Source organism: Hippocampus zosterae, chromosome 2 (assembly GCF_025434085.1).
Source record: "Hippocampus zosterae strain Florida chromosome 2, ASM2543408v3, whole genome shotgun sequence".
In the NCBI taxonomy this organism is placed as follows: domain Eukaryota; kingdom Metazoa; phylum Chordata; class Actinopteri; order Syngnathiformes; family Syngnathidae; genus Hippocampus; species Hippocampus zosterae.
The window spans coordinates 12761316-12776722 of NC_067452.1; the positions used below are offsets into that span (position 1 = coordinate 12761316).

Sequence of the window (15407 nt, forward strand, 5' to 3'; positions counted from 1 at the left end):
CGGAACTGTTTAGCCCATGCCAGCCCTGCGGTAATGGCTTCCGCGATAGTCTTAAGGACTTGATCATGCCTCCACCTGTACCGTCCATCTCCAAGTGCCCTTGTGCAGCCACTGAGGATGTGTTCCAGGGTTCCTCGCTTGGAGCACAGTGGGCATGCCGGTGTCTCTTCTATGCCCCATGTGTGCAGATTTGACGGGCTTGGGAGCACATCATAAACTGCCTGGATGAGGAATTTAATGCGTTGAGGCTCTGCTTTCCAAAGCTCTGCCCAGGTCACTTTCCTCTCAACTGCGTTCTCCCATCTTGTCCAAGCACCCTGTTGTTTCATTCCCACAGCCTTGCAGGTTCTTGTGTCCTCCACTGCTGCTCTCACCTCGTCCTGGACAAGACGTCGTCCCTCCTTCCCCTTGGTGTTCAGCTGGGGAGATGGAAAGGATCCTAGCCCAGCTCGACCTCGTGTGACCACTCCAGTCAAGCACCTGTGCCGGAGCCTTGCATCTGCCTCTTCAACCGCTTCCTCTGCCCTCCATTTCCTACCAGTCCTCACTTGGATCCCAGCCTTAGCCACCTTCGGATCTCTTGAGTCCCTGTATTGAACCACTTCTCTGGCTCTGGTGACCTTAAATTCCTCCTTAAAGGATTTGAAGGGCAGTTGCAGTTTGTTGCTGTTTCCGTAGAGAGCGATGCTGCTCAGGCTCTTTGGAAGTCCTAGCCATCTCCGGAGGTGGCTGCTGACCTTCCTCTCTAAGGTCTCAACTGTCGAGATGGGGGCGGAGTAGACCAGGAGGGGCCACAGGATCCTAGGAAGAATGCCGTGCTGGTATACCCAGGCTTTAAACTTCCCCGGTAGGCCTGACTTGTCCACTGATTTCAGCCAGCCATCCAACTCCGTGCATGTCGACTGGATAGATTTTGTGTCTCTCAGAGAGCAGTCGAAAACCTTCCCTAGGCTCTTAAGCGGCTTCTCTGAGATTGATGGAATGGCTGTGCCTGAGATGGTGAACCGGAACTTGTTTTCCACCTTCCCTTTCCTTAGCACCATAGATCTTGATTTGGCGGGTTTGAAACGCATCCGGGCCCACGCCACCAGCTTTTCAAGACCCTTCAGAATCCAGCAGCCTGGGACTGATTCTGTCGTGACTGTGAGGTCATCCATGAATGCCCTGATGGCTGGTTGCCGTTGTCCGGAGTTCGTGCGGGGCCCTCTGCACTCTGGCTCAGCAGATTTTGTGAGCATGTTCATGGCTAGCGAGAACAGTGTCACAGAGATAGTACACCCTTTGATGATGCCGATCTCCACCTTGTGCCAACTGGATGTCATTGCTCCTGAAGAGATCCTCATCCTGAAATTGCTGTAATAATCAGCGATGAGATCTCTGCTTCTGCTGGGTACATGATGCTTTGTCAGAGTGAGCTGGACGAGCTTGTGTGGAATGGAGCCGAATGCATTTGCCAGGTCAAGCCACAGCACTGATAGGTTACCTTTGTTCTCTCTGGCCTCCCGAATAAGCTGTGTGACCACACCGGTATGTTCCAAACATCCTGAAATTCCTGAGATGCCACCTTTCTGGACAGATGTATCGATGTAGGAGTTCTTTGCCAGGTAGGTACACAGCCGGTTGGAAACAGCACTGAAGAAAACCTTTGCCTCAACACACAGCAGGGAGATGATGCGGAACTGGTCTAGCTGAGTGGAGTTTTCCTCCTTCGGGATCCATACCCCTTCAGCCATTCTCCATTGTTCAGGGATCCTTCCCCTTCTCCAGAAGACTCGCAGGATTGTCCACAGACGCAGCAGGAGTTTGGGACAGTTCTTGTACACTTTGTATGAAGTGCCACTCGGTCCTGGAGCAGAGCTCGCCCTTGCTCTGCGGACAACCTCCCTGACTTCCATTAGCTGCAGCTCCGACATGTCGAACTGCTCTTCAGGTTCAGGGGGGTCTATGAGGATGTTGCATTCTCCCAGCTCCTGCTCTCTTGCGGGGTCGCTGTACGTCTGCTTCAGATGTTGGTTTATGATTTCCTGCGAGGAGACCAGATTGCCACTCCGCTTCTGCCCCAGCAAATCCTTCGTGAACTTGAAGGGGTTAGCGAGGAAAGCAACACGCTTCCGTGCCCTCTCGCGTCGCCGCCTCCGGTGCCACTCTGCACGGCGGAGAACTCTAATCTTTTTCCGTAGGATGCACATTAGCTGGGCCAGGCCAGTGCGTTCCTCTTGTCCTGCCGCCTTGTACTGGGACTTCAGCGTTTTCATCTCCTGCCTGATGTTGTGGATCCTTACCGCTCTTTGATTCTTTGCGTACGTTGTTCCCGGGCTTTTCTTCTCCTCCTCGCCAAACCTTTCTGCTGCGAAGCTGACAATGACTGCTGTCATAGCTTGTAGCTTCCCGTCGGCGTGTCCCTTCGCCATAGCCTCCAGAATTTGGTCGACATCGTCGTCGAATTGCTTCCAGAGAGAGGTCATGCTAGCTGCAGGCCATTTGATCCGCCTTGTTTCAGACTTGATGCTCGAGGGATTAGTTTGCAACACGTGGAGGTTCTGGGCACTGTGGGGTGACTCCGGGCCTGGCAGCTCCTGCGTCTCACCAGGTGTAACACCTGTGTGTTGTGTATATTTTCTGCCCTTTTTTCTAGGGCTTTCAAATTTTGCTTTTAGCTGTTCTATTGCAAGAAATCCAGCAGTTTTCTAAATATTTTTAAGCCTTTGTTGCAGAGTGCCATCTTAATTAGTTTATTAATTTTATTAGCTTTTGAAGTAGATGAGCTTGACTCCTTTGTTTCGTGGTTGTTGTTCCACAGCATCGCACCTTTCACTGCATTCTCATTTCCATCACTTTAATTCTCAATATTGGTCCTCTTGTGCCTTTCAACCTGTTGTTGCGTACTCTTTTTTTCCAATTATATTTGTATTTGCCTTGTACATTGGTCGTAAAATTTGAAAACCAAATAAATAATGGAAATTCAATACCATATACTTTCTAAATAATGATCAGAGAGATTCCCATAGCGATTGTCACAAATGATTTTCAAAGCTGTTTTCTATAAAATAAATATCGGTTGTTTTGTATGTTTTGCATGTTGATCCCCAGATTTCTACACAGCAAGCCAAGTCTAGAAGAATGATTGTGTGTATAATATTAGCAATCCATATATGTCAAGTGTCAATTGTATTTGATGTCGTGCCGTGTTGGCTTTTGCTATTTTAAGATATTATCTTGTATCTGTTGCCATGACCAAACCAAAACAAGCACCTAATCAGACATGTGCGTGTTGCTGACTACCATCTGTTGCTAAATGAGAGCGATCTCGTCTTAGCTGACCGATCGTGATCTACTGTATCAGCAGACTGATATTCTCCTGCGTCTGATTCTCGTTGCAGGAAACATGATGGGAGTGAGCCCAGACTTTGTGGCGCACTAGAGCCTCAGCTGTTCCAGCCAAAACTTGCGCAGAGCGCCGTGACAACTCAGAAGGTAGGCGGCCATTATAAGCAAATAGAACACAAGAGAGTTCATTTAAACTACACTGGTGCCTGGAGATGAGGAATGACACAACCAGCAAAGCTTTTTTTGTGAATTTATAGGTCATTTGGCTGATTTTTGTTTTTGTTTTTTGTTGTTGTTTTTGCTTTTTGCTTTGACTTTCAAGTTCAAACTAAACTTATGAACGCTGTCAGGCGTTAGTGAAGTCAATGCACCTCCCCGACAACACCGTTTTGGCAAATAATCACTTAAATTTGGAAAGCCTGATTAGTTTAACGTTAACAATGCAAGAGATGCACACAGTTAGTATCTGTATTTGCAGAGATGCAAGACAGCACAACACTCACAAGCATGTTTATCCACTATGAAGAGTGAGTAATATTACAGCAGAGTCTCTTACAGTAAAAGTGGAAGAGGTACGATGATTGATGCGACCTCCCAATGGCCAAAGCGGGTGCACAAGAAGGATCAGCAGAATGCAGCATTAAATCATGATGCTCAAACTCTTTAATTAATTCTGCTTACCAATGTAATTACTCCTTTTTTGTTATAGAGTACAACTTCAAAGAGCACTATTTTCACTCTTATTTTTTATTTATCATTTTTGCTGCTCTGTCTGGAATGGGTTAGTAGCATTTCGATTCATTTCACTACAAAAGGTGATTTGAAAGAGGAATGTTTTGTGTGAGGATAAGCACCGTTAAATTTAAGTCACCCAATTTAAAAGTGTTAAAAAAAATAAATATTTGATATGCAGCTCTGAGCAACGAGCTTATTAAAATCTTTAATAATAGATCGTATTAATACAATTTTGTGTCAGCAAGAGACCGCTAATCATTTTTCCTTTTTTTTTTTAAGTTAGTGCATATACAGTACATATAATTTTGGCTCGTCAGTGTATTCATTATTTCAAGCGTCACACTTCATATCAGATCCATTTCCTCGTCGTTGTGCTGCCAGACAGTACGTCTTATCATTAATAACCAGCGACTGGCGTGGGAAAACTGCCAGGGATATTTTGGGAATGCAGAGAGTGAAAGAGCTGAGCTTCGTGGTGATTAAAAGAGGATACAATTTCATTCGCGTTGGATTGATTTCATAAGGTCCCTCCAACTTTGGAAAGGGGCTTACGCGACAGACTTGATCAAGAAGAGCTGCGGGAAGAGAGGGAGAAAGATTAAAAGCAGGGGCCCCCAAACTACGGCCCGCGGGCCGGATACGGCCACATTTGACCCGGACCTCTAACCCTCCTGTTGTCCTCGGGTCAAAATGACCCGTCACTGTGTTAAAAACGCCCCCCAAACCCCCTAAATGATAATTTTTTAACTTGAAATTTTATGACTTTTCCTAGATTGTCCCCAACTGCAGAAAAGTTGAAATGTTTTTATTCACATTTCCATGGAAGATGTACCAAAAAAAAGTACAAAGGTGGTCTTAGGGGCAAAATGACCCATGACTCAAATGGGGTTGAAATCAAGGACACAAAGTTATTTACACACCATAGAATGTTTCAGTGTTTTAGTTGTGTCTCAGATCAATTAGTAGAACACGTGAACAAGACGGTAGCAGACATAAACAAGACAATATAGGTGGCGTTCTCGTAGATGGCAGAACTCTTTTTGGTGGATTTCAAGGGGCTATAAAGAGAGTTGTTTAGTTATTATTTATTTCCTGTTTTTTCTGTGAAGACCTCAGGGAGGGTTATTTAATTATTATTTATTTCATTAATAGTGTTATTATTTGTTTCATGACTTTTTTTTCTGTAAAGAACCTGGAAAGGGTTATTTGGTTATGTGTGGCTTTCTGGGAAACAATAAATTTTTTAAGCTCCCCTACGATCATTGATGTTACAAAATGACACCGGCCCCCCATCAGAGAAGGGAAAAGTTATGTGGCCCTCACAGGAAAAAGTTTGGGGACCCCTGATTAAAAGACTTTTGGATCAACTTTTTACACTGCATTCAATATAAAATCCTGCTCCTCACATTCAAATCCATTCATAACCTAGCCCTTCCATACCTAACTGACCTCATCCATATTCCTACACCTGTCCGCTCTCTTCGTTCCTCCTCCTCTGTCCTCCTCTCTGCCCCCCCTGCTCGCCTCGTCACCATGGGAAACAGCCTTCAGTCGCTCTGCTCCCCAGCTTTGGAACTCACTCCCAGCTGACCTTCGTAATACAGACTCATTAACACATTTCAAATCCAGCCTCAAAACACATCTGTTTAGAAAAGCCTATTCACTCGGACCATAAAGCCATTATTTTTATTTATTTATATTTGTTGTATTTTTTATTATCTTATTTGATGTTGTTTTTAACATTGTATTCGTGATTTTAACTGCTTGTTGTAAGGTGTCCTTGAGTTTCTAGAAAGGCGCCCACAAATAAAATGTATTATTATTATTATTATTATTAACTTGTTTCACATTCCTGATGATGTTGATGGACTTGGTGCCATCTGAAGGCTCCTCCGACATTTAATCTGATTTTAGAGGAGAGATATGGGGACTTTTGTGTCACATTTATTTCGGAGTGCCCAAGTACGCCTAAAGTGATTCCCAGAAACCCAGGTTTAGATCATTCAGTGAGTTGGGTTTTTGTTTGTTAATTTTTTTCCCCCTGTATGATTTTTTCGCCCTATTCAAAGTAGTAGTGTTGGGTGATATGGAGAATAGTCTTTGATCATTGTACAGGCCATTTTACATCACAATAATGATACAACAGGATATATTTTCAGTTATTCTACAAATAAAAATACACAGAACTCTTTGACTGCTGACCTTTTCTCACATTATTTTTAAGTGACATTAAACATACTTTTATCAAATGAGAAATGCATCCAGTAGTGCTGCTATATGGAATTATCAAATGTAAACAGAAGCACAGTAGCCTACAAATGTGTTCACCAATGTGGATATCAATCTAAGAGACATAAAAAACAGTTCAGAGAGAAGTGGATTAATTGAAAAAATGAGCGCTACTGTAATGTACTTTTGAAAACATTTACTGTATTCTGGAGATCTCAAAACAAATCACATTTGTGATATTTTAAATATTAAACATCCTAAATGCATCTACTCTCTGAAATGCTTAGTTTCAATATTAAAATATTGATCCATAATCCTCTAGGCCACTCCTCCTGCCTGTGTGACAGGACGCCGTAACATTTCTTGTTTTGTGATGCGTGTAGCATTATTTTTCATTAATTTTCTCTCCAGACACTTAAATTAAAGCGCCTGCTATTTTTGCTGATCAAAGATGGACACCCACTCCATGAGTCGTCACCTTACCGTGGTGGAGGGGTTTGTGTGTCCCAATGAACCAAGAAGCTAAGTTGTCTGGGGCTTTATGCCTCTGGCAGGGTCACCCATGGCAAACAGGTTCTAGGTGAGGGGCCAGACAAAGCACGGCTCAAAGACCCCAATGATGATCGAAATAAATGGATCTAGGTTTCCCTTGCCCGCACGCGGGTCACCGGGGCCCCCCTCTGGAGCCAGGCCTGGAGGTGGGGCTCGTTGGCAGGCGCCTGGTGGCCGGGCTTACACCCATGGGGCCCGGCCGGGCACAGCCCGAAGAGGCAACGTGGGTCCCCCTTCCCATGGGCTCACCACCCATGAGAGGGGCCAAAGGGGTCGGTGCAATGTGAGCTGGGCGGCAGCCAAAGGCGGGGACCCTGGCGGTCCGATCCTCGGCTGCAGAAGCTAGCTCTTGGGACATGGAATGTCACCTCTCTGGCAGGGAAGGAGCCCGTGCTGGTGTGTGAGGCAGAGAATTTCCGACTGGATATAGTCGGACTTGCCTCCACGCACAGCCTGGGTTCTGGTACCAGTTCTCTCGAGAGGGGTTGGACTCTCTTCCACTCTGGAGTTGCTTACGGTGAGAGGCGCAGAGCAGGTGTGGGCATACTCATTGCCCCCCGGCTCAGTGCCTGTACATTGGGGTTCACACCGGTCGACGAGAGGGTTGCCTCCCTCCGCCTTCGGGTGGGTGGACGGGTCCTAACTGTTGTTTATGCATATGCACCAAACGGCAGCTCAGCATACCCACCCTTTTTGGAGTCCTTGGAGGGTGTGCTGGAGAGTACTCCTGCTGGGGACTCCCTTGTTCTGCTGGGGGACTTCAATGCTCACGTGGGCAATGACAGTGATACCTGGAGGGGCGTGATTGGGAGGAACGGCCCCCCCCGATCAGAACCCGAGTGGTGTTTTGTTATTGGACTTCTGTGCTCGTCACGGATTGTCCATAACGAACACCTTGTTCAAACATAAGGGTGTCCATATGTGCACTTGGAACCAGGACACCCTAGGCCGCAGTTCGATGATCGACTTTGTAGTTCTATCATCGGATTTGCGGCCGCATGTTCTGGACACTCGGGTGAAGAGAGGGGCGGAGCTGTCAACTGATCACCACCTGGTGGTGAGTAGGCTCCGATGGTGGGGGAAGATGCCGGTCCGTCCTGGCAGACCCAAACGTATAGTGAGGGTTTGTTGGGACCGTCTGGCGGAATCCCCTGTCAGAAGGAGTTTGAACTCCCACCTCCGACAGAGCTTTTCCCATGTTCCGGGGGAGGCGGGGGACATTGAGCCCGAGTGGACCATGTTCCGTGCCTCTATTGTTGAGGCGGCCAATCTGAGTTGTGGCCGTAAGGTGGTTGGTGCCTGTCATGGCGGCAATCACCGTACTCGCTGGTGGACACCAGCAGTAAGGGATGCCGTCAAGCTGAAGAAGGAGTCCTTTATGGCCTGTGGGACCCCAGAGGTAGCTGACGGGTATCGACTGGCCAAGCGGACCGCGGCTTCGGTGGTCGCCGAGGCAAAAACCCGAGCGTGGGAAGAGTTCGGTGAGGCCATGGAAGCCGACTTCCGGACGGCTTCGAGGAAATTCTGGTCCACCATCCGACGTCTCGGGAGGGGTGCTGGAGAGGAGGGTCCGTCAGGAAGTCGAGCCTCAGATTGAGGAGTAGCAGTGTGGTTTTCGTCCCGGCCGTGGAACAGTGGACCAGCTCTACACCCTTAGCAGGGTCCTTGAGGGTATGTGGGAATTCGCCCAACCAGTCTACATGTGTTTTGTGGACTTGGAGAAGGCGTTTGACCGTGTCCCTCGGGGAGTTCTGTGGGGGGTGCTTCGTGGGTATAGGGTACCGAACCCCCTGATACGGGCTGTTCGGTCACTATACCACCGATGTCAGAGTTTGGTTCGCATTGCCGGCAGTAAGTCGGAATCGTTTCCAGTGGGGGTAGGACTCCGCCAAGGCTGCCCTTTGTCGCCGATTCTGTTCATAACCTTTTTGGACAGAATTTCTAGGCGCAGCCGAAGCGTTGAGGGGGTCCGTTTTGGGGGCCTCAGTATTACATCCCTGCTTTTTGCAGATGATGTGGTGCTGTTGGCTCCTTCAAACGGGGCTCTCCAACTCTCACTGGAGCATTTCGCAGCCGAGTGTGAAGCGGTTGGGATGAAAATCAGCACCTCCAAATCTGAAACCCTGGTTCTCAGTCGGAAAAGGGTGGAGTGCCCCCTCCGGGTCGGGGGGGAGATCTTGCCCCAAGTGGAGGAGTTTAAGTATCTTGGGGTCTTGTTCACGAGTGAGGGCAGGAGGGAGCGAGAGATCGACAGGCGGATCGGTGCAGCGTCTGCTATGATGCGGACGTTGTATCGGTCTGTCGTGGTGAAGAAGGAGCTGAGCCAAAGGGCGAAGCTCTCAATTTACCGGTCGATCTACGTCCCAACCCTCACCTATGGTCACGGGCTATGGGTCGTGACCGAAAGAACGAGATCCCGGATACAAGCGTCTGAAATGAGTTTTCTCCGCAGGGTGTCCGGGCTAACCCTTAGAGATAAGGTGAGAAGCTCAGTCATCCGGGAGGGGCTCAGAGTCGAGCCGCTTCTCCTCCACATCGAGAGGAGCCAGATGAGGTGGCTTGGGCATCTGATTCGGATGCCTCCTGAGCGCCTCCCCGGTGAGGTGTTCCGGTCATGTCCCACCGGGAGGAGACCCCGAGGAAGACCCAGGACACGCTGGAGAGACTATGTCACCCAGCTTGCCTGGGAACGACTCGGGATCCCCCGGGGAGAGCTGGAAGAAGTAGCTAGGGAGAGGGAAGTCTGGGTTTCCCTGCTAAAGCTGTTGCCCCCGCGACCCGGCCCCGGATAAGCGGTAGATAATGGATGGATGGATGGATGGATGGAAGATGGACACGCTCCGCTTTAATGTTGTTCCAGCGAGACCTCTGTGAAGTGTACTCAGTCACCCAAGTACTTTTAATTCCAGTCTTTCACGATAACATTCTGATAGCTAAGAAATTAGCATGGCTTCTCCGGCTTTCCTTCTGTTAATTATTCCTCGTAATCACTTCGTGAGAGCGAGACTTGGAAGAAGTGTAGCTTATTTGCCGCCCTGCAGGCGAGATGATGCCGTGATTTCCGAGTTAGCAGCGAAATAGCAATGTGTTTAGCAGGCAGCAGTAGCCAGCCGGTGTGTACTGTATTGCAAAGCTGGCTATCGTTAGCTCCTGCAGTGTCTCGTCTCGACGTGTTGGATACCTGCATGGAGGTGATGCCAGCATCCCAGTAAAGCTTTTAATGACAGTCTCCGCCATTCATTTGTCGGAAAAAATTAAAAGAAAATCTGCAATTCTCAGTTTTGCTGAATTGAACTTGTTGGGAGTTTATTATTTCCCAAAGCAATAGTATTCATCATTAGCATTCAACCATCTCATTAATTTTCATTGACTCTTAGATTTAATTTGGCACCATATTTACGGTGACTTTGCATTATGATTCACTTTCTGGTATAATTTTTCAGTCTACTTCCAGGTGGCAGCAGTGTGGCAGAAGATTGATCAGTTGTAAGTGTTTGGCCATCAAATCAAGGTGCACTTGATGTATAAATTATTTGCAATTTCCTGCAGATCACTAATGAAGATAGACACGATAATCGAAGAGTGACATGATCAAATCTTTTCGACATTTGTCTTTGCGATAGAAATAGAGAGAAGCTGGCTGTTGTCATGTGACCCTGTTAATATTAAAGACAAGGTGCTACTGACAGGCTATGGTTGCCAAGATGCCACTTATCAAACGGTGACAGTTTCCAATTATCTTCAAACATATTTTTTGAAACGGATCTCTGAATTGACTTTACGGGGTGTTGAAACAACTGCTACTTAAGAGACATGGAGCAGCAACACATACAAACACAGCACCCAACATGGTACTACACTGTCAACACACAAATCAGTCAGACTTGCCTGTATACTGTCAAAACCCATTGAAAATGATCACCTGAAGATTTGCCTCACTGTATTCAGTTCTTTTATAAGTAGATCATATTCTGTCAGACTGTTGCTCTTCCACAAAGTTGTAGTTGACTGAAATAGGACTGTTAGAGTCCATGTCCAAAATGTCTAGGGAGTATATTTTTCAAAATGGTTGTGTGCGGGGCTTCTCACTCCATGTTTGTGTCTTTTCAATCCTTTTGTGATTTTAAAAATGTTGCACAATGTATGCTTCTCAATGACAGCTCCCTGGTAAAGTTACATAAAAATGAGGCTCTCCGACAAGTGCAGGCAGCCCATGAACTCAACCATGCTATTAAATTATTGTTACATTTTAAGATTTGGCCTCACCGATGCATACTGTGAACATGTACTTATTTGATGAGGATGCGGAAAGACAGTGTGATAATGGGTGCATTGATTGTAACCACTTTAATCAGAGCCTATAGAAAACCGGGTCAATCTGCAATTAACCCCAGTGGGTTTTAGGGTTGCTGCTTTATTCATGCGATAATATTCCACCGAGGTCCTCATTATTCACGCTTCCTCATGATAAACGCATTAAAAGCAACGTGTGCGGAGTGTCAAGACAATATAATTGCCAGCGGCTCTATGCAGATCAAAACTTCAAAATTTGTGTGACGACAAAGATGATCCTAGCTGCAGTTCTGCTTGAAATGAGTGATCGAGATTCAGCCTTCTCGAATCATTCGTACAACCAGCTTGAAATAGCTGCTCACATTTAATCAAGACATGTACAGCTGAGCGACAGTATGGGTGTCTTTCCCTGATGGGCATAATGCAGTGCGGTTTTGGCCATGAATCCGATATAATAAAAAAAAAAAAAAACAGGACAATTGAAAATGTGAAAAGCAGTTTAGCGCTATTTCTGTTAGGATTATGTCCAAAGAATCTAGATCCAAAATATCAGAGCCATCTAAAAAAAGCAAACCATTTGGTGTATCCCAGGGTGCACATAGACTGTGGGGAATAAAAATACAGGGAACGAACAAACAGTTGATGAGAAAAACAAAGTACCGGTATTGTGAGTAAAGGAAAACGAGTGCATGGGCAAAGCACACGAGGAGCTACATGCAAAGAAGGACAAAATGACTGAAAACACTGGAAATGAAACTGGATAACTGACAGGAGTACACAACAGTACAAAGGGAGAAAATACCGACTACCCAATACAATACAATTAACAATAGCGCAGACACAAAAATGGATTCTCAACTACACTAGTTTGGAAACAGAGAGGACAAACCAACTAGGAGACAGAAACTAGACTACAAGGATAGATGCAAGGGCGGCCCGGTGGTCCAGTGGTTAGCGCGTCGACCTCACAGTGCAGAAGTGGTTCAATTCCAGCTCCGGCCTCCCTGTGTGGAGTGGGCCTGCGTGGGTTTTCTCCGGGTACTCCGGTTTCCTCCCACATTCCAAAAACATGCATGGCAGGCTGATTGAACACTTGAAATTGTCCCTAGGTGTGAGTGTGAGTGCGAATGATTGTTCGTTTCTGTGTGCCCTGCGATTGGCTGTCAACCGGTTCAGGGTGTCCCCCACCTGCTGCTCGAAGATGGCTGGGATAGGCTCCAGCACCCCCGCGACCCTTTTGAGAATAAAGCGAAATAGAAAATGGATGGTTGGATACATCGATGCAAAAGAGAGAGAAACAGAAAAAAATGGAACTACCTATGTGGAACAAGACTCCACAGTACACAAACTTGATGGTGTGTGTGTGTGTGTGTGTTTGGGTTCAGAGAACATAATCCTTAAACGGAAGCAATATTCCGGTTGTTTTGGCAAGTTTCAATAATATGCTGGTGAAGGAAATTTTCAACGCAAACTCACCATGGCTTGAAGTTGTTTGATAGGATTTCGTGTTGCTCGATGTTGATGGCGAGATTGTATTTGTGGCGTCAAAGAGGTCAAGGGTTATTCAGAATCGTAGTCATTCCAGTCCAAAAGTCATGCATTAAGATCGAGTTAAAAAAAAAATGGCGCACTTAGTGTCTTTCAAACTTCGAAATTAATGAATACACGCATCTGTGGTGTTCCATACTATTTTCTCCTGTCTCTCCTTTGCGTTTGTGCGGTTGTAAACGGTGTTGGACCAGCGTTCATTATTGATATGGGCGCACCTACTGATGGCATCATCTATCGCCCAGGTGGTGATATTGCCAAATTTCATTACACAACATAAAAACTACTCCAACTACCACACCCGCGACCCCTTGTGAAGATAAGCGGTTCTGATCATGGATGGATGGATGTTTTCAAAGCTGTTGATAATGTTTCAATCGATTCCACATTGTTCAACGATGTGATAGCAAGTCCTTTGTTGTTGTTGTTGTTGTTGCACCATGACTTTTTCAAGAATTTTCGCAATAAACGGGAGATTTGAAACCCAGAGACTCTCTGAGTGAAGGATTGGTCGCTTAATTAAGGGTCGGATAACAGCGGTCTTAAAAACTGCTGGCACAGCACCAGAGGGGTGTGATCAATTAATATTTAAGAAGGAAGTTCCTAACATTGTAAACAGATCTTTAAGGAGGTTGCCAGGAAGCAGGTGGAGCAGCAGGTTGTCTGTTTTGCCGTGCACAACAACACAACAAGGTGTCCGCAGGAATAGTTGCTACAATTGTATGACTTTCCAGGTCTTATGTTATGTGTTGTGTTATCTTAAGCTATTTTATTTTATGTTAACTGTTCTGTAAATTACAGAAGAGGATTAGGGCCAATGAAGAAAGAAAAAAAATAATTGTGCTCAGGCTTTTTACGTGATTGTTTAAAGGTGCACATTTCATCTGTGGAGTAAGCGTCTTGGTAAAAAGAAAAAATACAAAAAAAGAACATTGATGTATTATTAAAACAGTCATTCTGTGAAACATGTACAGTATGTTATGAAAAAAAGCACTTTCCTGTTCATGTTTTTGAGTCTTGAGACTTTGGTCGGTCTGCTTAGGATGAGCTGTACTCCTTGCAGTCCTGCTTCCCGCATTGCCTCCCGTCCGTCTCTCCTCTTCCTCCTCGAGTAGCTCTTCCTCTTATGCTGCCTCAGCATCTCTGCTTGTCTCGATGCATTGTGAAACTCCAATAATCAGGGATCACTGAACTGGCTTCCTTTAGTTTCTTCACATCATTAGCCACAAATGTGATCCATTTTGTGTTATGTGGATGATGAAAACGGGGGAAAATGAGAAGCAAATTCGGCAAAATTTCCAAATAGAAAAACATACTGTGAATTAAAAGAAAAAGAACACAAATATACGGACTGCAGACATGCAGATATGGAGCAGAGTTTGAAGTTATAATATCAGAAATCACCACTAGATGGCAAATGTGTCTGAGTTGCTCTTACTCTGGGTCTTACGCTGCCCTTTTGTTAAGGTTATTTGCAATAATATGAGGAATAAACATAGTAGCTCATTACGGTTTGAGTGAGTTGATTTTTATGAAAACAAAATTCTTGCACTTAATGTTTTGTTATTGTAAAGTGACCTTGGGTGTCTTGAAAGGTGCTTATAAATAAAATGTATTATTATTATTATTAATGTTGGTTTCATGTACAGCAGTTTTGTGCCATCCTTGATTGCTATTTTTTAAAACAAGAAAGCCATTTGCTCTGGAAAAAAATACAGTATGCGGTTTGCTTCAAATGTTGTCTACATTTATAATAGCATTTTTTGTCATACATTTGGTTAGGAGCTGTGTGGTCCAATGTGGCCCCACCATCAGCACTGATGAAAAATTGAGGCCCCCTCCAGCATTCAAGTTCCCCATTCCTGCAATCAGGTTTTTTCTTTCAACCAAGAAGAAATACTGTAAATGGACATCGCTTACAGCTGTACCAGGAGTTATGACAATGATTGATGAATGTCAAAGATGCTTGCTCTCTTGCAGTGCACAAAAGAAAGGAAGAAAGTAAGAAATAGCTCACTATTTCTGTAAATAATCTAAATTGACACATTATATCTCAGCCGTGGTATTTACTCTACTGATTAGATAGCTTTTCCAATGTTTAAACAGGAACCGATGGCTTTAGACTTAGCACGTGAACGTCAGCACGTTCAACAGTTTTCCGAGGAGATAAGCTCCACCTCTGGAATAGATGCAGGTGGGAGTGCTAACTTAAGTTCGGGGGTGCGTGCGGCTCACCGTGCCAAAAGCAATTTGGATGAGACACCACTGACATCGGTGTATACAGCCTGAGCTCAACTTCTAACTGCTTCGAGTGTGGATCTACACAACTGGCTGATGTGAAAGGTGATCACGGATGCATTGAGCCAGGGTTGGTCATGGTCTTCGAGAAAGATCGATGACACCGCAGCATCTTTGAAGCATCATAGCTTGTTTGAGGAAGTATGGCTGAGAATCTCAGTATCTCCTATGCAAAGGTGACTCGGGCTCACTGGAACAAACCCAGACATGTAAGTCTTTTTATTTACAAACCTAACTACACGGATGGTGGCGGTTAGAATTTGGCAACAGAACCTCATTGCAAACTCATTTGAGTGCACGATGATCTGATTTCAGGCTGAAGATGTGTTAGTGTTTATTTTTATTGAGTTTTGAAGGCAAGTGAGCGGCGTACGCTTGAGGACTCAAGCTTCAGTACACAGATGAGGTCTATCCGCTGTAACTTT

General features: G+C 45.5%; 1 protein-coding gene across 19 annotated transcripts in view; it reads left to right on the forward strand.

Moving 5' to 3' along the window:
• Positions 1 to 15407, forward strand: part of rap1gapa (RAP1 GTPase activating protein a) — a 110711-nt gene that overhangs the window by 62447 nt on the left and 32857 nt on the right. For 18 of the 19 annotated variants that reach the window (XR_007961354.1, XM_052058020.1, XM_052058021.1 and 15 more), the window contains one exon: positions 3381 to 3474. Coding sequence is in view for 14 of the 19 variants with exons in the window: in XM_052058005.1 (XP_051913965.1) it covers positions 3381 to 3474 (94 nt within the window). In the remaining 5 variants the exon portion in view is untranslated. Of the gene's footprint in view, positions 1 to 3380; positions 3475 to 14943; positions 15192 to 15407 lie in introns of those variants that run through there. The other variant, XM_052058012.1, reaches the window with a different exon arrangement.